The following is a 22929-nucleotide window of genomic DNA, read 5'->3' on the forward strand; positions in this document are numbered from 1 at the left end:
ATTCTTTTGTGATTTGTGGTACAAAGTTCTTCTATATCCCTGTTTCAGCCACTTTCTGCATTTCCTTGGAAGTACATTAATAGCCAACCCTCATCATTTTCCTAATAGAAATCTTAATGAGTGTTCTTAAGATCCCTGATCTTTGCTGATGATTTACTGAATGAGGGCAGTGAGAACATTTTTTCCTCTGATGTTTTGTTTTCTTTTTAACAGTACCTGCTTCCTTCGGAAAACAAACAAACCCAACCCCCACACTCACCTTAACTTTGATTACACTAATTCATAAGTAATTATCTCTCTTCATCCAAAAAAAAAAAAAAAAAAACAAAAAAAAGAAAACCCACATTTCAAAGGGGTCCAATTTTCACACAAAGATGTTCAGCAATTTCTGAAGATGTTTCATCATTAATAGAGGCCCCAGTTTCACTGGCTGCTTTCCGTTTAACTTATATGCCTATACTTTTTCCTCTGATGTTTTGTTTTCTTTTTAACAGTACCTGCTTCCTTCGGAAAACAAACAAACCCAACCCCCACACTCACCTTAACTTTGATTACACTAATTCATAAGTAATTATCTCTCTTCATCCAAAAAAAAAAAAAAAACCACAGAAAGAAAGACATCTAATCACAACGAAGCCCTCAGCAACCCCTAAAAGAAGCAGTAAATATATTTTGAACTATGCAGTCACAGATGAATAGTGTTTTCTCAAGTCTTTCTAAAACAAAGTCAACAATTGTAGATTAAGTTTCTGGTCAACAATAATAAGCAATTAGCACCAGAAATCCAGGTGTTTGATTAAAGTTTTAACAAGGACTCTGCTTAACCAGAGTACATTACTCCTTAAACTCCAGTTCAGACTCCTCCCTGCAACTCAAGCAACATCTCTGCTGACAACACTTGGTAGAGCACATGTAAGTCTTCCTGGAAACACTTTTCCGACTAGTTGCAAGAGGTTATTCCACCCTATGTACTCCTTCAATCTGTGAAGGCAATACAACTTCAAATCAGCATGACTGTTTTTATACTGGCTAGGAAGCTCCTTATGCCTCTTAGGCATCCATGTAAACCACAGAAGTCAACATCTGAGAGCGAGCCAATCTCCCTTAAACCAAAGAATTAGTCATTTGTTTGAATAGTTTTTCCTCCAACTGCTGGAAACAGCAATTCAACAAACCTGAAGCAATTAAATGTGCTAATGTGGTTTTTTTGCATTTAACATTTTAACCACTACCAAAGAAAATACTGAAAGGTACTACAACTTACTGTCCTGAGGAATCATAAAAATTTCATTTAGCCATTGAAGGCAGAAGCTCGAGTTCCAAATACTCATGGCTTAATCCTGAAATAGCCCAAGCAGATGCTACTCTTCCACAATTTTTCACCTTTCAAATGGTCACTGGGATGAATGTAACGGTGAACTTTCACAAACATTTTCTAGGGTACTGAAGCTCTTCTGTGGATGCACGTGTTTTAAACTTGCCCTACACCAGAAGCATTTCATTTACACCCAAGAAGCCCCTGAGATTTCAGATGCATAGTGGTAAATTCTGCATTAAGTAGTTAAAACTTCTGCACAGGCGTATGCTGATCCTGTTGCCGTTCAATACCTAAATTATATTCATTGAAGTCTCTCTTTACAAGCCATTCGACTACATCCCAACCACTCAACTTCAGCTCACCTCAAGCACTTTTTAAAAAGACTAAATTAAAGAAACATATGAGTTTAATGCTTGATCCACCAAATACCTAAGGCAGGTAATCCTTCAGCAAAACAAAAACCCCATGAGTATTTCTGCACATCATCACCAAAACACCTGAAACACAGCAGGGAAGTAAACAGAAACATCAGGCTCCAAACCTCTTCTAAAACACTCTCCACGAAAGGAAATTCCACTTTTAACATTGCTAATATCACTTGTTCTATTCTGCAGGTATCACTTTGATTAGCTATGTTTTCCTTAAGTCCCAGCTAAAATTTCCTGCTCTGTCTTGCCATACTTCCTGTAAACAGGTAAAAAAGTATATTTATGAACTCACCCTTTGCAGAACTATAACATTTTTCCCTTTCATTACTAAAGCTTTGCACAGAATCATATTTTCTATAACTGCACCACTGTTGGTGCAACCTTCTGCAATCCTTCCAGTCTGTCTACATCCATTTTAAAGCTCATCATCCTCAACTGAGGACACCTCCCAACTGCAGCCTCAGCATACCCAAACCAGGAGAAAAATAGCCTGTCTCTGATACTCACCACTCCTGGTAAGGTATCAAGCATCACAGTGGTAAGATGCATTTATCCCCTACTGGACTGTAATAACATTACGGTGTCACCCTCATCTGACTGCCTAAACAATCACTCGCCCACCCTCTATTTGTACTTTTAATTTCTGTTCTACTGCACTAAGTTTCATCCCATCGGTTTTAGACCATCTGAAATTCTGATTCTGTCACTCAGAATTCTTCTACCTACTCCCAGCACGCTCCGTCTACCTTTTAAAAGCATATTACTTCATACAGAAATTAATTATTGACCAACAAAGATCCTACCAAACATGAATACCCACCTAGTTTTTCTTCTTGCTTATTTGCATTTCACTGGAAATGATAAAAAGAAAATGCACACTTCTTTTTCCAAATGCCCTAGAGCAGGTAGTCACTTGTGTATGATTAACCTCCTTTCTTTACAGCTGTGGAAGTCTTTCCCTTTCTCTGTCAAGAATTCCTACAACAGCCAAAGCAGTGTCATCAACATCAGAGGAATATATATATGGCTTTGGGTTATGGATGAAAGCCTTCCAATACTGTTGTGCAGAACATAGGGAAACTGCATCAGTTTCAGGAGAATTAAATGAAATGTTTACGTATTTAAGACTAGCGTTATCTTTTTGCTACTAAAAATAAAACAGCTAGAATCTTAAGTTTATATCTGAATCAGCAGATACCGAGAGAGATTTCTCAGCCTGGGCAGGGAAAGGTGAGTGTTACCTGCAGAGGTAAAATGCATGAAAGTCGCTAACTGCCCCGTATATCCCCTGGGGCCAGGGAGAGCCTCTGCCAGCAATTCTGTTCGCCTGAGAAATAAGCTAGGAGTGAAATAAGCTAAAGTGTGAAAGGGTAAGTAAGAGTAAAATAAGCTAAGATTAGTGCTGTTTACTTAGCACCACATCTAGGATCTCTGAAGTGCCCTCTCTCAGGGTTCTTACTGTCACATCTCTGGGTTGGATGAAGAGCATCTCATCTAGGACTCGATTCAGCCTAATGCAGGGCTTGCATTTCCACTTCCTCCTGCCAATCTCTCCAGCTTGCTTCTCCTCACCAACTAAGGCACACCACCTTCTGGTCTTCTTTTATTTCTCTTTCTGGCTGACTGTCTTCATAATCCAGAAAGCTTTTCCAATAGAGAAAACTAATTCCTAGCTCATTTCTCATGGAAAGCCAAATCTTGTGCAGATAGGCCTGCAGATGCAATCATCTACCTGCACGTAACCTAAATCACCTTTTCAGCTCACTTTAGCCCCATCTTCTACTGGTATGGGACTATGCTAAGGTTACTGTGAACTGCTTTAGACTGTGTGATGATACTATCAGTTTGAAAGTTAAGCAGTTAAAAATACACACCGGATTCACTGATTTTTTATTTTTTTTGACATTTACACAGTGCCAACACCCTCTGCAACACAAAAAGGAGTGGCTTGTCAGCTGAATGGGGCAGCTTTCCCTCTAAATTAGTGGTTCAGGAGACCACACTGTTCCACTTTAAATGCACTTCATATTTTTGTAGGGGAGTCTGGTCATTGCAAGTACTAGAATTTTGATCAGGGGCCTTACTAGTTTTGAAGAAATAGGTGCTCTTTTTCATATGCTATCCATAAATAAAAGCCTGAATCCTGAAGCTCTGCTTTGCAGCAGTGGGTGAATTCCACAGCTGTGGGATCATGGAATACAAGGGGCCTAATTATAAAAAGCAAGAATCAGTTCTGGTTGATGATTAAAAGCTGAAACGAAGCTGAGTAGTGTAAGAACCACAAAAGCTAGCTCTTGCCTGTCAACTCCAATACAACAAACATTATTTCTGTGTTGAAATCTTGAAAGAAGATTCAAACCAACCACAATATAATGAAAGAACTAGGAAAAAAAAAGGGGGGGGGGGGGGGAGTTCATGCCTCATCAGGATTTTTTTGCTGCAAGGCAAGTTTGTAAGTTCCTCAGTGTTGCTTTTTTAGGCTCCCCATTGATAAGACTCTGTGGGTACTGGTATGGTATGTATTAAAGTGTTAGTCACACATATAAACGCTGGATTATCTCTGGCCTTCTCTACATGGGTGTCGTAGGTGGGGGGGGGGGTGGAGTTCATGCCTCATCAGGATTTTTTTGCTGCAAGGCAAGTTTGTAAGTTCCTCAGTGTTGCTTTTTTAGGCTCCCCATTGATAAGACTCTGTGGGTACTGGTATGGTATGTATTAAAGTGTTAGTCACACATATAAACGCTGGATTATCTCTGGCCTTCTCTACATGGGTGTGCTAGACTGAAAAAACAAAGATCACCTCTTCAAGCCTGCGGCCAGCAACAGCGGCAGGTACTGGGCCACGCAACCTCCATGGAGCACAATTACTTACAAAAGCTTGTGTGGACAAGGCCATGCAGAGGCCTCTTCTCCCTTTGGCATCCACCTCTCTGGCAGCACGATGCTTTAGCTTTGCCTCTGTTCCAGCGGGTGCTGGCTGGCCCCTTCAGCCAAACTAGTCCCCACAAAGGTCTAGGTTAATGTCCCAGCTCGGCCACAGATCTCTAAGACCTTGGGCACATTATTTAAATCCTGACCCAGCAAAACACTGCAGCACAAATGCACCATATTCGTTGCCACAGACTACACCAAATGCAAGGTCTGCTCTGTCAGAGCCTTCCTAGATAAGACAATCTTTTGTGTCCCCAGTCTCTAAGAGGGGCATCGAAAACGATACTATAGACATCTTTGAAATCTCCAAGTCAACTGTCATCTTTGATGCTGTATGTATAGTGTCTGTCTAGGAAAAAAACACAACAGAGCATTTGCGTGGAGTTTCTTAGCAATGCAGACAAGCAACAGCATTACCAGCAGCCATTTCTGTGCCATGTAAAAAAGAATGGATTTAACTTTCTTGACTGTAACGGAGTGAAATCAGAGTGTACAAGATACGTGCTAAAATTAAAAGCTTCTATTAAACATCCCAAGCTCCAAAAATGGGCATTAACCTCATGTTGATGACAGCTACATACTCAGTGATATGTTCCCATAAATACTATCGTAAGGGACAAAAAGTGAAAAAAAGACTGACTTCACATTCAAAAAAGATTAAGCAAAAGCACCCCTGCACTAACGTGAATTACTTGATAACACATTTTTCAATTGTGTAACCATCCTTTTGCATCTGAATGCTCTTTAGGGTAAAAATTGAACTTTTAGATAGGTTTTCAGTTGCTAACTACCTTAAGAAAAAAATATTTCAGTGCTGAAAGAATGCACACAATAAAACTATGGGCACATTCAGATATATATTAGGAGCTACTTAACACATATCAAATTGCTTTCCAGTAATAACCACACAAATGCACACCACACCCTCCAAAAAAAAAAAAAAAAAAAAAAAAAAAAGAAAAAGAAAGATAAGTGGAATTATCTATTGTATGCTATGGTTTAAAAATTTTAAGTAAAAACTCAAACAAGCACTATCATATTTCCAAGGCTAAGCAGGAGCTGCTGTTCTTTCTTGTCTCTATCTTCACATATATTGCTTCTGTGTTTATACATTTAAAAGTTTATAAGCCTGCCTTGTGCAGTGGAATTATCTATTGTATGCTATGGTTTAAAAATTTTAAGTAAAAACTCAAACAAGCACTATCATATTTCCAAGGCTAAGCAGGAGTTGCTGTTCTTTCTTGTCTCTATCTTCACATATATTGCTTCTGTGTTTATACATTTAAAAGTTTATAAGCCTGCCTTGTGCACACAATAAGAAAGGACAAATGGTTTTCTATTAAAAGCACTACTGTGCATTTGCAACTGTTTCATGGCTCACTGACCCTGTGGAACTAAAAAAATGCCACAAAATCTTGTAAGACTGTTCTAAAAATCATTTTACATGCAGGTTTGCATGACCCCATAACCTTGGGTTATGAATGGTTTTACCAATCTAGATTCTGCAACTCGTCTCCTACAATTATGAATTTTGATAGCATTGCTCAAGGGAGAAAACTCTGTCAGTTTTCCAAACGGCCTGGTTATTCTTTTCATGGATCAGTGTCTACATTTGTGTACTGTACGAATTTATCCTGTAATTTTATTAAGTGAGCAGTCTCCTTAATTAGGAGTTACAAGCATCTGGCTGCATTTCAAATTTTAAAGAAGTCTGGGTTGCCTACCACTTCACCAGAATGTGAATGTCTTTAATATCTTTGTATTCTGCCAATAAATAAAAATACACAACATTTACACCAAAATCACATGCGGGAAAGAGACATACTTAAGGCAGACAAACATTTGTACGGTCGAGCCGGGAGAAGCTGCAGTCACAGCTTTGGCATGCTTTGCGAGGTTTCTTTTGAAGCCTCTGTTAAATGTATGTTGCTGCATTACAGTAAAAAGAGTAGTAAAGATAACTTACAGGAGGTCCAGCTTCCCCCTTTGGACCTCTGACACTTCCCATTTCAAACATTTTGTCAAGATCTTCATAGTCATAAGCATAATTATCAATACCAATTTCATAACTATTTTCTATGTGATAAGTCTCATCGGCATCGAACGTCCCTTCCTGCCCTGGACTGAGTTGACTATCAAGAGAGAGGTCAGTAGGCAAACTGTACAGCGTTGTGTTGAAGATTTGCTGCTTTTTGTTTAGTTCATCTAAATGCTGGTTTTCTTTGTCCGTTCCCTTGCTTTTAGTTTTACTCTGTTTTACAGGGGAGATCAGAGAAGGCTCATTTTTTCTGCCTACATCTTCTGTGGTATTATTTAAAGCATTTGGATATGATCCTGGAGGAGTTTTAGTGATGTTTCTTTTTTTGCTCGTCTCCTGCTGATGAAGGGGCAGATTGACATTCTCCTGGAGTTCTGTTTCAGGCCAAGCTTCCAGCAACACAGGTTTGGCCTCTGCAAATTCCGATGCAGAGACATTTCTTGACTCCAAGTACTCTGGTAGAAAGTGAATCTGAGCAACATCGGTAACAGGAGTTTTTGATGCTTCCTTCCGTCTATAAACTGATATACCTTCTGACTGGTTTTTCTCATCCAGCCCATCTGCGACACGTGGAGCTCCTAGCACAGATCGATATGTTTCAGCCTGACGACATTGCTGTTTCACATATTTGCAATAATTTGCAGAGGCTTCCGCAGAGGGAATAATATCTAGCTGACATATAACTCCTTCAAAGCTGACAGAGTGAGAGTTCATCCTTCCCAGGGTAAATAAACCATCCAAATCAAATGTCTCCACTTCAGAAAGTGCTTCCCTGCTATAGTACTTCTTTCCGCACTCAGCAAATATTGAGACAGTCTTGTCTCTAATATCAATGGCAAATGAATGCCATTGTTCATTATGAACACTATAATCAAAGTACACAGACTGCTTCCCTCCAGTGTACACCACTACCTTTCTCGGTAGCAGTTGGACACCAAACTGCAGTCTACTTTTGTTCCTAATACTGAAAAGGAAAGCATTATTTACTCTGTAAGAGTATAACCCAACCAATATGGTGAACTGATGCCCTAGATTTGATGGTATGACTTGAACGATGGGGGACTCAATATGGGCATCACTAGTTAGTACAACTCCTGATACAGTTAGGCGAACACCCTGAGGTAACAGAGATGATGTTGAGGGCACCGTCGTCTCTGAGGGCTGTTGAACATCTTTCACAAGTCCTAGTTGATGAAGAACATCTATTGCTGTAAAAAGAAATAAAGGCATACTGTTGGTTTTCTTTACAAGCTCATAAATTCAGATCCATATAAACAAACGTACACACAACATCTTAACAAATCTGTACTTCCCATAGCATATCTACTACATACAGTAAGGCCCCCGAATCCCTAGTGTAAGGTATCTTTCATATAAATCAAACAAATAATTAAAGCCAGAACAAGACTTCCAGATTAAAAACAACAAACAAAACCACACAGAAGGGCCTACATAATGCCTATTGTAGGTTAATTCATTTATGACACTGAAAAATACCCATTTGCTGTCTTCAACCTTTTCACAATAGGCAATAAACGTGCTTTGTTAGTTCCTTATTTATTTGGCTAATCCTGCCTGCTCTTTGAACAGATAATTGTGGATTTTTTTCACTTCAACTTCTTGTTTTGCAAAAGTCTTCTGCAATAATACCACGCTTTTCACCTTTACCTGAAAAGTTTAAATAGAAGCATTTGAGAGAAGGGTTGCTTTGTTTTTAAGACGGGACAAGTTATTTATAACATAGTAATGCCTCGGTAGAGCACCAAAAGACAGTCACTAGCTCAAAGTGAAATACAAAGGTAAGCCTTGCTGAGGAGCTACTATGTGCTGCAGAGGTAATTCAGCTGGTACCTGGGAAGAACCGCTGTGCTTCCACCAGGGAGCTCTCCTCCCACCAAGCAAGGTCCTGTGCCATTACAGAGCTGGCTTCAAAGGGAATTTTTTTCCCAGTGGGATCACCTTTGATTGTTTTCTTTCAGGCTAACTTTTGGCACAGATATGTACAAAGATCTCTCCAAAGGGAGATGCAACAGAGTGCACCACCGCTGCCTCCTTTCCTTCCACACAATTTACTTGTTCGGACCACAGATGAGGTGAACTCTGCAGAAGCAGAAGTGGTGAGGAGCAAGGAAAGAGGAGAAATGTCAGAATCCAAAGGGCAGCACTTGTCCATCCTCCCAGCAAATGCAAGGCCATAGATGCCCAGACAAGATATTGAATTGAGTGCATGCCACATCAGGAGACAGCAGTGAACATTAAGGAGACAGAGAAACCAGCTATCCTACTGATTTATGTCCTATAGATTTGGCTTTGGCATATAGCAGTCTGGATAGCAGATCTTCCACAGGGTGGACCACGCAGTGGTGTTTTCACTGCTGGATTCCTCTAGTGTCTTACATAATGTGAGCTTTGCACTTTAGCCTTTTCCTTAGTCTAGACCTTACAGTATCTCCATCTTTTACCCAGATAAACATCTTCACCTAACGGTTAGAAATGCAATTGTCTAGCTTCCTGATAAACTGACATTATATCTGCCCTGGGATAAGAAACCAAAGCCACTTTCCTCCTAAACACTAAAACAATGGTCAAAGATGACCGAATTCATTTGGTATTGCCCGAATCAGATTTAGGCATTTTGGAGTCGGTGAGCATAAACACCTTTGTCCTTCAGGATGGATGTAAAGACAACATTTGATCCCTTATGATGCAGCTGAAACAGAAACACTACAAAGGCTTGAACAGAACTGAAACCACACATTGCCAGCGATCTTCCTGTAGGGTCGCAAAATAAGACAGCACCTGTAGCATCGATTGGTAAAACAACTTGTCTGGGTGTTTGCATAAGGTGCCCCAGAAATACTGCAGAGACTGAGACAAAATGCAATCATGGAAATAAGACAAGAAGGGTGGAGGCTAAAACACATGACATGAGAAAAGGCTAAAGAAACCACATTTGCTTGGCCTGGAGACAGGAAAGTTGGGGGAATCTATTTACAATTATCCCTTATCTGAATCGAGTTTATAGGGAAAGCAGAAAAAAGCCAAGGAGTAACAGGCACAAGCTGCAACAACAAGAAATTCCAGCTCCATACAAAGAAAAAGCATTCTCACCTCAAAAGTGGTTAAATGCTAGATCAGAGGCCAGAGACATTAAGGAATCTCCACTCTTGAAGATTTTCAAAACCCAACTGGACAGGACCCAACAACCTGAACTAACTTCAACATTGACCCTGATCTCAGCAGGAGGTAGAACCCGATGAGTTCAAGGTCCCTCTAACCTAAATCTTCCAGTTTTCTGCACAAGGGGAAACTGAACATTGTCGTTTTCAAACAGCATTGCACAGAAGCATATGATACCAACTTTTTTCCCCTTAACTGGAACAAGTGGCTGGACCTGAGCTTCAGCAAACTCCCTACATTAAAAATGACTAGTAGTATCTAACAGTTGAAGTGATCCAATAACTCTGACTGGGAAGAGACTAGCACTTCCCATAGCATTTAGCTGAGGGTACTTTTACTACGCCTATTGTGCTTATATTAAGTAACAAAGCTATTAAACAGCATAATACAAATTTGGAATAACCAAGAAAAGTTAAGGATTCTCTAGTATATTAAAAGAGCAAGTGAAACAAATGGATGTTCACTCTTTTAGTGGAAAAAACGTCTCCTTTCCCAGTCTCTCTGTTTACTGAATGTATTCATAGCAAACTTTAAGAATAGACAGATGTTGGCTTAGTTTCAGTAGTAAGTTATAAAAAAAGCCTGAGATTTCCTTCAGAGTGGTTTATAAATTGGAACCAAAAGCATCAACCTGAATGCACTGTACATCTTGAAAATTAATTACACACCTTGTAGCGTTTCGAGTCATGTTTGAGATTCATGGACGCGCCAAGATTGCCCTGGCGGGTGGCCAGCACAGACAGAGGTACGGGGAAAGCATAACTTTGCTGACAGCCATGTGTACGCCAATTTCTCAAGATGTTTTGCCTCAGAGCAATTAATTTGCTATGGCTGTATTTTTATCTGTCAGACTGATAACAGGGGTCAGGTTATAGAAGAGCTTCGAAGCACAATGCATCTGCTAATGAACCACCACACTTTCCCAGGACCCGGGTCCTGCGTGGTCTGCATGTAGTTACAGAGGAGAAAGCCGTACTTGTGATAGCTAAGAAGAAACCCTGGTCCTGAGCTCTGGCAACGTAGAGGCCAGCTGACTGCAGAGAAGAAAATAGCTAATAATCTAACCTAAGACTGTGTCTAAATATCACATCCTAACCTGAAATATTTGGCAAGTAATTGTATTTTTAAATATTTTTAATTATGTATTTGTATTTTAAAATATCAATGTACATGATCTGTCCAAAGTATTATAAATTGAAGTATAAACCAAAAAGATTAAACTGGCTTAAAACAGTTAATTTGAAATTGACACTCAAGAGTATTGCTACTAAATCTCAAACTGCAAGCAAAATTGCCAAAATTTTGGCAGTTCTGATTTGAAAACAGCACGTTGTTTAAAAGTTATTTAAAAAAAAAAAAAAGGAAAAACATCTGAGAGCATGATGACAAATAAGACACATTCTCCACGTCCTGCAAATAGATTTCTGCAAACCATGACAGGTCTTGAGAAAGCTAAACATGAAGAAATGCTGTGTGAAAAATTACAGCAAAAGATTAAGTATCAACTAATTATTCCTTGCTGACTTGCTGCCTGTTAACCCACCATCAAGCCAAATGACTGTTCCAAACTTTTTTGGCCAGTCGCTTCATTTCTGGTCCAACATGTATTTTTATTTTATTTTAAGGTTTTCAGAAGCTCTTGGCAGTACAAAGGGTTTTGGGAGCGAGCAACCCTCTCAACTCTTCGTCCCAGCATGACAACCACTATTTTCTTTACCTATCAGTAGTCAGTTTTCTTTGTTTACCCATGTCTGCAAAACATCTGTCTTCACTTACTGTTCACTCAACCCATTAGTCCCCCAAATTGTAACGGCTCATCTTCTTGGAGGAAAAGTTTTTTGAATTTTTGGTGTCAAATGCTTTCCTTCTACCTTCTAGGACTGGAAAAATTCACATTACTGCATCGTGAGGAGAGGGAAAACCAAGCATGGGGGTTGGCGAAAAATCTTCTGACCCTCTCATGGCACAAAAAAATCCCAAAAAGGACCTGGGGAGGAATGATGGAACTTGGCTATTTCATCATTCCACACCCCTGTTCTGTTCAGTCTCTCTTGTTGATTTTCCACAATCCTCCATACTCATGACTACTCTGAAGGCAGGGTATTTGGGGTGCTCTCTCCATTTCAGCAATCCCAGTATACACATCACTCACTTTCCCTTTACCAGTACAGGCAAGGGGAAAACAAGGGTAATTCATCAGTCAGCTCCACCAGAACTGAAAGTAGTTACTCATCAGGTTGGCCATTTCCTAGGTGATGCTGCATCTGCAGTTGGGTAAATTAAGATACCTGGCTGCAAGCAATCTCTCGCAGACATCAGGCCAAGTGAATGGTACAGGAAAGCCAACCAGACACAGTGATTCTATACAAATTGTATATTCTTTGAGCCACACTCAAAATATTATTCCTAAAGGCTGAGGCTGTATCTTTACATACATTTCACTGAACACAATTTATAGCAACCTACCAAAATGAACAAGGTATAGCTTCTCAGGCAAAGCATGCACAGGCTGTCCCATCAGCTCAGGAGAGAAGGAATGTTCATTACTCTAGCTAGCACCTTCATATTTGGCAGAATACTCTTTTTTTCTCAAAATACAACTGCCAAGAAAGTTTTAATAACAATGTAACTGTTAACATATTCCTAATGGGCAGACAATTCCGTTTCTGGACAAACTCTAAGCACTGCAAAGGAATAGCGCTAGCTCTGCGGGTTATATACCGAGATTGAAGAACACACTTGAGCTGCTCTGTTTTTGAGGAGGTTTCCTTGGGCTGCTGTTCACTGAACTGCTTTCTGCAACCTTGTTTACACACTGTGCAAATAAATTGCATGAGGGACCAAATTCACTTAAGGGAAAAAAGTTGCGTCAAGGTTCAATGCATCGTTTTGATCCCAAGCAAGCACTTAAAGAAAATGAAGTTGTGTGTGGGATCTGTATATGGAGGATGGAGGGGAGTCTCCATGTGGTAAGGCTTCTCTTATGGCTAGCTAGAAATGCTGTTGAGAAATAAAAATAATAATTAAAAAAAAAAAAAAAGAACAGTAGGAAAGCTCTTCCATCTGCTGGTGACAAAATAAAAATTAAAAAAAAAGCAGATATAAGCATGTCAAGACTGGAGGCTTTTTCTGCAAAGTTCTGTGCATAAAGTGCTCGCAGCCCAGAGGCACACAAGCCTCAGAGAGCAGCCACTGCCCCGTGCCACTGCCGTTCCCAGACCTGCAGCCTTCACAGTTCTCACCCAAACTTTCATTAGAAAAGCAATTCTCATGCTGAGGCACATGAGAAGTGAGAGAAATTATTCATTTCTTTGCAGAGGAGGAGGGTGGGCTGGAGGGATGAAGACAAACCATCTCTGCTCACCTGTCTCTGGCATCCCTCACCTGCTCTCGCTACACCGGGAGAGCGCAAACTGCCTCCCTACACCAGCCTCTCCCTTTCCATCCCTGCAGGCCTGGGGCAGGGCAGGCCAGGCCACACACATCTATGGGTGCTGCCCCTCCTCTGACAAGAGCTTGGCTCAGCTATCAGAAAAATCCGGGAAAATCCCATCATCACAAAAGCATATGTCCCGCACTGAGCTGAATGTGAAAAATCAACAACCAGGCAAACAACTAACAGAAGGCAAAACTATAAACAGAACAGGAAACAAACAATAAACAATAATAAAAAAAATAAAAATCAAGGTTTGCCAGTTGCAGGGAAGGATGAGAAGGAAAAAGGCATTGGTGGGAATAATGGTGGGAGGCTGCTGAGATATCCCACAGGGCTCCAGCAAAACATTATCAGGAATGAGTCTTGCCTTAAACGTGCAGCCCAGCTGTTTGTGAAGACTGAATGGCTGAGTATTTGCCGTCAGCATACTTACCAGCCCAGGATGGCCTATTTCTTGCCTTACCTGTACAATGAAGGAACATGGCAGAGAACTAATACTGCCACTCTCATGGCAGAAAAGAACCGACTAAATGGCATGTCAGCCTCCACCACTTTGGGACGGTAGTGATCCTACAGGGGTCTCTAGTGCAAGCTGCACATCTGGTACAGTTATAACAGCTGGCAGATCAAAAAAGAAACTAAAAACAAGACAACCCTATTTCCTCACTAACATCTGCATCTGAATGCAAAACCAAATGAATACACAATTTCACTTCTTGCTTTAATGATGCCAGCCTAGACTAAGCCTTTATGATCTGCAGTGGCTTGCTTGCACAGCCCTAAGTGCAAAGGTAACTCAAGTCATAGCTCACCACCCCCAAGGACACCCACTTGCAATGAAGACACAATCAAAGCCTTTTCACTGTACAAGGCTTCTCTTATGAAGAGCTTGCTTAAATATGTAAGTAATTTCATAGAGAGAAAGTCTGAGTAATTTTCAAAAGGTCATCTTTTCCAAACTGGTTGCTTTAAACTTTTGCTCTCATTATGCTGTAGCTGGTATTTTCTTAAATTCACCATTAAGGAACTGAACCTAAGGTCACTAGTGGCAACAGCCCATTTACTCTTTTAATCTAGTAACACATTATACAAATACCCTGTTATTAAAAAAAGAAGTGTTCTCACCTTGTTTGGGTACTTGTGCAACACCCACAGCTATACATATTGCAATTAAAAGGAGAGTTTTCCTGAAAGGGAAAGAAAGAAAAGAACTTGTGAGAAAACATCTAAAGTTTCAGAACTCCCAGGAATCAGAAGCTTGATTCAGTGTCCAAAGTCAATGGCAGGACACCATTGACTTCAGGAAGTCCTGGATAAAAGCCATCACACTGTACAACTTCCCACCAATACTGAAAAGACATTTTACACAAAGATCAAGGATTATGTATGCCCTCGTATATATATTTTACACTGGTTTTTATTAATAGAGTAACTGCATCTGGTTTATATTTTCTTACAGCAGCCTTCAAATATAAATGCTGCTATATAGTAAACATCTTCCTGGAAAGAAAAGAAAAAAAGTTACTGTAAAGAAACCATAAAACAAATGACAAGTTAATGCCTATAGAGATCACTAGATACTTTTGTCCCAGTGTACCTGCTATCAGTCTTGTCACTGTATCACATCATTTTACCATAAATTAAAATGTTGTGTCACACTTTTGTTCCTGTACGATAAGATTTTGTCATGTTACAAACAGGACATAGTCTTCACAAAAAATAAAGAAACCTCATTTTTGAATTAAAACTTCATGTTCAGACAGAAGAGTGCAATACTGATAGGTATGACAGGCTCACTGATTGCAACAAATGTATAAAGTTCACAGAATCACAGAATCTTCTAGGTTGGAAGGGACCTTAAAGATCATCTTGTCCAACCGTCAACCTAACTTTGACAAAAATAGACACCCGCACAACAAACAAACAAAACAGTTGATATAGATTACGTGCTTAAAATTTGCTTTAAAGGAAGACACCATTGGCAAATTGTTGGACAAAATAAATGTTTTTACCACAGTTAAAAAAGAGACTGTCTGCTACTTTTTACTCAATTATCATATTAGCATCTAACCACACTCTTATCAGTGACTAAATATTCTAATAAATGAGAAATATATATTCTCTTAATGTTGGATATCCAGGCACAGAAACAGACGTATGCAACAATAATAGTAACTTATAGCTATTTAGTGATAAGAAGTATTCCTAAAGTATCAAACATAGTTCTGATACTGACTACCCAAGTCATGCTCAAGCCTCAGCCTGGCCCTCTTGCTCATTAACGTATGTAACCTCATTGACTTTTCATAATATTAAACATTAGACTCACTAATAGCATTTGCTGGAACTTGCCAGAGAGCACTTAAGGATCTGAAATAAACACCTGTAACTTCACATGATGTAGCTTTGTCAGCTAATTAGTCAGGTTTGCACAGCATAAAAAATTCAGGAAGAAAACCCCCACCAGTTTATACAGGAACACATGGTTCAGACAGCAATGACAGACAAGTAGGAACTGCCTGTTTGCTGTCAGGCTACTCTCAGCTCAGAGGATAAGGAACATATAAACCAAGTATTAGTAACGCTACAGTGATGAGAAATCATGCTCTGATTTAAATATTTATATATATATATGCATACACATATAGAGAGAAGACTATCAGTAAAAAATCAATTCAATCATTCCAGAAACATCCAAGTCTATGAAAATCACAAAGGAAAAAACCCGGGTTTATCACTGAATTTGCTCAGTGAAAGAGTCAAAATTCATTGATCTAGCAGAAGATGAGTTTGATTACTTACCTTCCTTCTACCTAGGGAATTTTACTGCAGGGTTTCACCCCAGTATTCGGACCAAGCACCCCTTAGGAGAAGGAGGTGCTCACAGCTGGTGTCACTGCTTCTTCTGGGCCCCCGCACCAGTCCTGTCCAACCCAAGGTAGTTCTCAACTGCCCCCTCCCCAAGCCCAGCCCTTGATAGACACTTGCCAACCAAAACCCACTGGCTGAGCCTTCCCCCAATTCCTATTATGAGGAAAAACACCTCAAATGCTGGGAGAAGAAAGGAAGCACTTTAGACCCAAACAACTCCCACTGCTTACAGATGTGTTGGTTCAAACCATAATTTTAAAAAGTATATGATCCACCACCCCCGACTCTCTGCTGTTCTTTCCTCTTCCAGCTGATCTCTGACCTGGCCTGAATTCACAAATCACCACACTGATTTTCAGGCAAATCATTTATTTAAACAGGATTTCAAATCATGGGGGTAGGGAAGAGAAGCTTTATAAAATTAGACTAAACATATTGTTTCCGCTATGATATATCTTAAAGGATCTCCTACAGCATTCTTCAAAACATCTGCTCAAAGTTTTTAAAGCAAATGAGTGGGCTGGATCTTGGACAAATTTAGATCCATTGGTTATGCACCTACATGTGGATTTGCATATTGTGAGAGCTTAACGTTTGGCAATCAGAGCAAATGAATAATTTAAGGAACAGTAAAGCATGATAACAGCAATATTTTGTCATTGGTATTGCCACTGTAAAGCTGTAGATACATCATGTTTCTTAGAAGAAAATGCACAGAATGTACAGGATATTCAAAAGTATGCATTGCTGCTCCAGTTCTGATCACAGAAGGAGAGTCCTGATATGCTTGTAAGGGCACGTTTTACAATAAACCACTGCTGTCCCCACCTATCCCTCTCTTCAGGCTTACTCCTGCTACAACCATGGGGTGGAAACTACATCTTATAAATCCTGATATGCTTGTAAGGGCACGTTTTACAATAAACCACTGCTGTCCCCACCTATTCCTCTCTTCAGGCTTACTCCTGCTACAACCATGAAACATCTATGGAAGCAGTTCTGCCACTCCTGCAAGAGACCTAATATTGACTGTTGTCCAAACAGCAGATCAGCTATGAGACACTCACTTCTTTTTTTTCAGGTCTGAAGACCAAGAATTCAAGTTCTGGTGTTATTTCACAAGTAAATAGTTTCTGTGTCACACAGTGCATCACCTTTTGATCTAATGAGAAGCTCAGCGACAGAGTATTAGCTGTGTTAGGGAGCAAGTCCATGCATTATAATGTATCAGCTAAAACTCGGGGCTTCTGTTTAGTTATTTATTTGACTTTCAAGGGCACAAAATGGATTCACAATTAAAACAATATTAGGCATTTTAGTTAGCTCCAAAGTCAGGATGCTCAAACAACGCCAGACAATAAACCACTGCTGTCCCCACCTATTCCTCTCTTCAGGCTTACTCCTGCTACAACCATGAAACATCTATGGAAGCAGTTCTGCCACTCCTGCAAGAGACCTAATATTGACTGTTGTCCAAACAGCAGATCAGCTATGAGACACTCACTTCTTTTTTTTCAGGTCTGAAGACCAAGAATTCAAGTTCTGGTGTTATTTCACAAGTAAATAGTTTCTGTGTCACACAGTGCATCACCTTTTGATCTAATGAGAAGCTCAGCGACAGAGTATTAGCTGTGTTAGGGAGCAAGTCCATGCATTATAATGTATCAGCTAAAACTCGGGGCTTCTGTTTAGTTATTTATTTGACTTTCAAGGGCACAAAATGGATTCACAATTAAAACAATATTAGGCATTTTAGTTAGCTCCAAAGTCAGGATGCTCAAACAACGCCAGAGCCCAAAGTGCAAAGATGACTCCTCTTAACATTACAACAGCCTCTTCCACAGTGTCAGCCAGGGACAAGCCATGTGTCAGGTATCTGCCTCCACCACCTCCCACCAAATGTTGTAGGGAGGCAAGAAATTCCAAAATGCTCCCAGGGCTGTAAATTACACAGATGTAACTGGATATACAGAAACATTTAGTGCAAGGTAAAGACAAATGTCTGGCTTACTCAGTACTCTCCAGCTAATGTCAAGAACAGATGAGTGATCAGCTAAGAGGAAAAACAGGGACCAGAGACAACCATAGGGCTGGAGGTTCCCTAATGCGTGGGAAAAAGTTAGTCTTCCTTCAAGCTTTTTTCAGAAGTAAAACTTTTTGTAAATGAAACCTTGTGCAACCTAAAGCGAAGTTGTACAAGGGAGCCCTCCATGGCTGAAGATGAAAAAATGAAATTCTGTCCTTCTGAGAGAATCTGCTCATGCAAACCTTCCCCTCTTGGTCAAGATGACTACTCTTTGCATTAAAAGCTGCAGAGCAGCCAGTTCTTAGCCTCCATTCTCACACAAGCACTGCCACTAAGGCACCAGGCTCCCTGCTGTGCAACGCGTATGGCTTCATCCATCCTCTCCCACAGCAGCAAGGAACAAAGCAAGCAAAATGTGGAAACCCTGGACCGCCTGCCTTAGCTGAGCCCCTAGCTCTTAAGGAGACTTGCCCTGTTGGGACATGACAATGGAAAAACGCAAAAGCATATGGCCAGGAGACTCCAGTTGATTCAAATGCTGGCTATTTTTCTTCCTTTAATGTCACACACGAAGCTGATCCAATTCCCCTTGGCTATGTCCTGCCCTAAAGTCTAGGTATCTATCTCTTGAGCTTCCTCCCCTCCTCCTACCTTTTCATCCTCTCTCGTTTTACATGCAAGCACAAGCTGAGAGCAACCATCTAATTGTTTGGAGAAAGGCACCATCAAACATGGTTGAGCTATTCTACCACTTACAATGGAGCTTATCTTTCTGATAATCTTTGACATCTTGTGGCTGTTTGCCTCTTCCTATGAGTGGACAGTAACTATCCGTGTTTACTTTTTTCCATTAAGGATGACAGATGGATGAGGAAACTGAGAAGCTTCAAAGCAAGTTGTGACAAGCAGTGATGCAAAGTTCCATCCTCTGAAGACTACTCAGCAGTGTTCGGAGCTCAATGCTCCGTGGTGGTCAGTGCACAGTGGTGCAGGGTAACAGTGCCCTGTTCATTCCAGGCTAATTGCCTAAACCTCAATTTTGAAGGAAAAAATACCACTGGCTGGCTCCTAGAGAGGGCAGGAAACCTGCTCCCAATGTAACTAGCACAGGTGCAGAATACACTGGGCTCGAGGGCTGCATTCAACCCTCCCCTCATCAGTGATGACAGTTTAAATACCAGCACCTGCCCCACATCCATTACTTCATTAGATCTCCTCTGAGGAGAATGACCCAGCTTGTGTTCATCAGGCCTAAGGATGGCTTTGGAAAAGGTGATTGCACCTTGTGGACAGAGGTCCCCTGGGCTTCTCAAAGACCACATGTGTTTAAAAACCTTACTTTTTAAGACCTGGAAAGAAAGATATCCTCCTTTGCTGCTATGATGAGATTAGCCAGCAGGGCCAGTGCTGCTTCCAAGTTTTAAGAGACTTATAATCAACATGGTTTGAAGGGACACAACAATCTCCACAGCTGCATGCCCCTTGGGCATGGATGCCACTGTGCACCTAACCAGAGATGGGGAAACTCCTGAATCCTTTGCTGCAGGTTCACAATTTGAAAGAAGGGGAAAAGGGAGAGACACAATGTGAGAGGCAGAGGATCAAAAGAGAATCAAAAGCAACATGCTCTTTCTTCCTGAGAAGCAGTGGCCTAAGAGGAGTCCTAAAATAGTGCTGTGCTTCAGAGAAAGGAACCTCCCTGCCTGGTGACCCAGCCACTCTCTGGACAGCATCTGGCTTAAGATGAGGAACTACCACGTTCAGAACAGTCAACTGTTTAGTATTTCTAAAAGGAGAAAAAAATAATTTAAAAGGTTTGATTTTAGAATCATTTTATGAGCATGTCCCTGATTTTCACACTACCTCTTTTGTCTGGCCAGAGTACACCAAGTGTTTCTCTCTGTACTAAGGCACAAGTACTCAGCTGAAATCCCACTCCTGTGAAATACTCTCTTCTTTCAAGGTTTGTCTTCGTGCATCTTTTAGATCACTCTTCAAACGTTCTAAAACTCAGCACTCACAAGAGACAAGCAAAACAGTAGGCTATTCACATTTTATAATTAAATACTCAGTCAACAAATTTGGTGCAATATTTAGGAGTCCAGAGCTGTAGGGTTATTTATTTAGCCTGCAGAGACACCCTTATGCAGGTAGTAGGTCTAACCTAACAGCATTCCCACAAAAAAAGGTGGTCTAGGTTGCAAAGGATTGACCAGTTTCATATATGCTAAGGGAATCTGATCCTTTTGTGAAGACTTCTGATTTCTTAACACAGGCAAGCAACCAGGTTGCTTTCTCCCTAATCAAGTAAATTAGGTAAAAAAGATTAATTCTGTCCATAAAGAGACATATAGATATATATGCTGAAGTTATCTCAGATTTTGAATTTGAGTAAAATGCATCTGTGCTACTGTGCTACTTTACTGTAATCCAATTTATGTTTCTCTATCAGCAATATCTCTTTAATGAATATCAAATAAATTGCACTCAGACGATTCCTGCAGTCCCACAGACACAGCCATTAAACACACAGATGTCCCAGGAAGGCCACCTTCAGGCAGCCACCTAGCAACCCATAAGCATTCAAGCGCACCCAGATTATACACCAGGCACACTTGAGCAGCATAATCCTCACTGCAACAAAAAACAAATCCTTCTCTGTCCTGCTCAAAGCTCCCAGTAAACTTCATTTAAGCCATAGCCAGAATAAAGCACTTTACAAAAAGAGACGCATCCTGGTCATCTCTACAGTATCATTACAACTACCAAAAGTCCACAATCATCTTGCCTAGGCTGCTTTTTAGGCAAACTATAGAAGAGAGCAGAGCTTTCTGCCTTTGCATCATAGATGACCGTGCCTTAGAAATACCTAAGCCTATTGCAGAAGCACGTGAATATGGGGCACCTCATCTGGCCATCTCTGTTATTAAGAGAGCAGCTTCAGCTCTTAAATGTAAATTCCACAGCTTTTATTAGTTTGCTTTGTTCTAATAGCCAAGTACCAAGAGGGAGGTCGAGCAGCCAGGTTACCGGTGGGTCCAAAGGTGCGCTCTCCTCCAGGATCCCCATCACACCCTCAGGGCGCGGAGGGCTCTCGGGTCAGGCTGTCCCCCCTCCCCAGAGAGGGCCACACATCCCCATAACCCTCCCCGGGCCGGGCTGCGGGCTCGGACAGGGGCAGGATGACACGAGTGTGCCGGACGGGACCAGGCACATCGAGGAAAGCAAGAAGGAGAGGGGAGAGAAGGGAGAGCGCCCGGAAGGGCCTGGGGCGTGCGGAGGCGAGAGGCGCACAGCCACCGGCACCGCCAGCCCCAGTCCGGGGAGCCGGCCCCCCGCAGCCCCCGCCGGTCCCCCTGGGGCACCCGGGACCTCGCGGGGTTACGGCTGGTGCTGGGGGGAGCGGGGGACAGCCCGCCCGGGTCGCCGTCCTCTGTCCCCATCCCCTGCCCGCCCCCTCGGCCGAGCCCCCTGCCCCGCGGCGGTGCGGTGCGCCCCGTCACGCCTCCCCGGCTCCCGCTTACGTTCGCGCCGCGGGAGAGATGCGTCCTCGCCTTGTCCTCTCGGCTCCCAAATGCATTTGTATGCATTTGCCCGGGCAGCGGAGATCCCAGGGAATAGCCGGAGCCCAGCGCCGCAGGGTCAGCTCCTCTCCATGAAACCCAGGTTCTCCGCCGAGCTGCGCGCAAGCCCGAGGCTGCAGCCGCCTGCCCCGGCACCGGCGGAACTCCCCGCCTGCCGCGGTGTTGGGTTTCAGCCCCGGCTGCCTGGCGATTACATCAGCAAACACGGCCCCCGGGGCGGGACGGACCCCGGCCGCGCATGGTGCGCGCTGCCCCGCGCAAGTCCCGTCCCGTGTCCGTCCCCCACCCCCCAGCGCCCCAGCCCTCGGGCGCGGATCCGGGATGGAGCGGAGCGCCGGCCGCCCCGGCGGGAGGGCAGCGGTGGGCTGGGGAGGAGGGAGATAGACAGGTGATGCCGCTCAGGGCATCCCAAGGGCGAGGAGCGCCTTCGGTTCCCGCTGGGAAGGCTTGGCAGGAAGCTGCAAGTTAAATTAAAGTGGGGGGAACGGGAGGAGGGGGGAGAAGGGAGATGATGAAATGGTATAAAGAGAAAAAGCTGAGTGTGCTGGAGGTTTTGCATCTCGAGTATAATTGGAGTGGGGTCCAGCAATCCTCCCTCTGGAAAATGTTTGAAGAGCAGATGTGATTTGGTAGCATTGCAGTGCCAAAAGAAATACGACACCCTTCACTGTCTTCTTCCTAAAGAGACAAAGCCTTCATTTTCAGTTTTCTTACCTTGTCCCAGAAGAACAGCCTATTGTCGCTTTATCCCATAAGACATCTTTATGCAAACTGTCCCTCAAAACAAACAAGGCAGAGTTAAACAATACCAGACATTGCAATGTGCACTGCACAGCAAACCTGTGGTCAAATCCTGCAGCCTGACTTAGGCAAAACTTCCATTGACCTAAGCAGAAATTTAATGTGAGTTAGGATTGTGGTATTTGGCTCTTGCTGGTCCTCGCAAGAACAAAGATTTCATATCAGACCTGCAGCAAAGACCTTCAGGTTGTAGGTGAGATGGAGAAAGGTGACATGAATTGAAATCAAATATATTCCCAAACAGCAGAAGACAGAGGAAGTGATAAGGCCCAAAGAAAGGTTGCACGAGACAAGGATTTCATATTGTTAGCACTGA

General features: G+C 42.0%; 1 protein-coding gene across 2 annotated transcripts in view; it reads right to left on the reverse strand.

The window, feature by feature from the left end:
- COL24A1 (collagen, type XXIV, alpha 1) overlaps positions 1-21893 on the reverse strand; it is a 149104-nt gene extending 127211 nt beyond the window's left edge. For both annotated transcript variants that reach the window (XM_014939499.1, XM_014939500.1), the window contains exons 1-3: positions 21753-21893; positions 14457-14518; positions 6644-7923 (exon numbers count right to left, since the gene is read on the reverse strand). In XM_014939499.1, the coding sequence (XP_014794985.1) occupies positions 6644-7923; positions 14457-14518; positions 21753-21808 (1398 nt within the window). In that variant the 5' untranslated portion in view covers positions 21809-21893. The remainder of the gene's footprint in view (positions 1-6643; positions 7924-14456; positions 14519-21752) is intronic.
- Positions 21894-22929: the final 1036 nt, after the last annotated feature.

Source organism: Calidris pugnax, unplaced genomic scaffold, assembly GCF_001431845.1.
Source record: "Calidris pugnax isolate Ruff unplaced genomic scaffold, ASM143184v1 scaffold18, whole genome shotgun sequence".
NCBI classification, from domain to species: domain Eukaryota; kingdom Metazoa; phylum Chordata; class Aves; order Charadriiformes; family Scolopacidae; genus Calidris; species Calidris pugnax.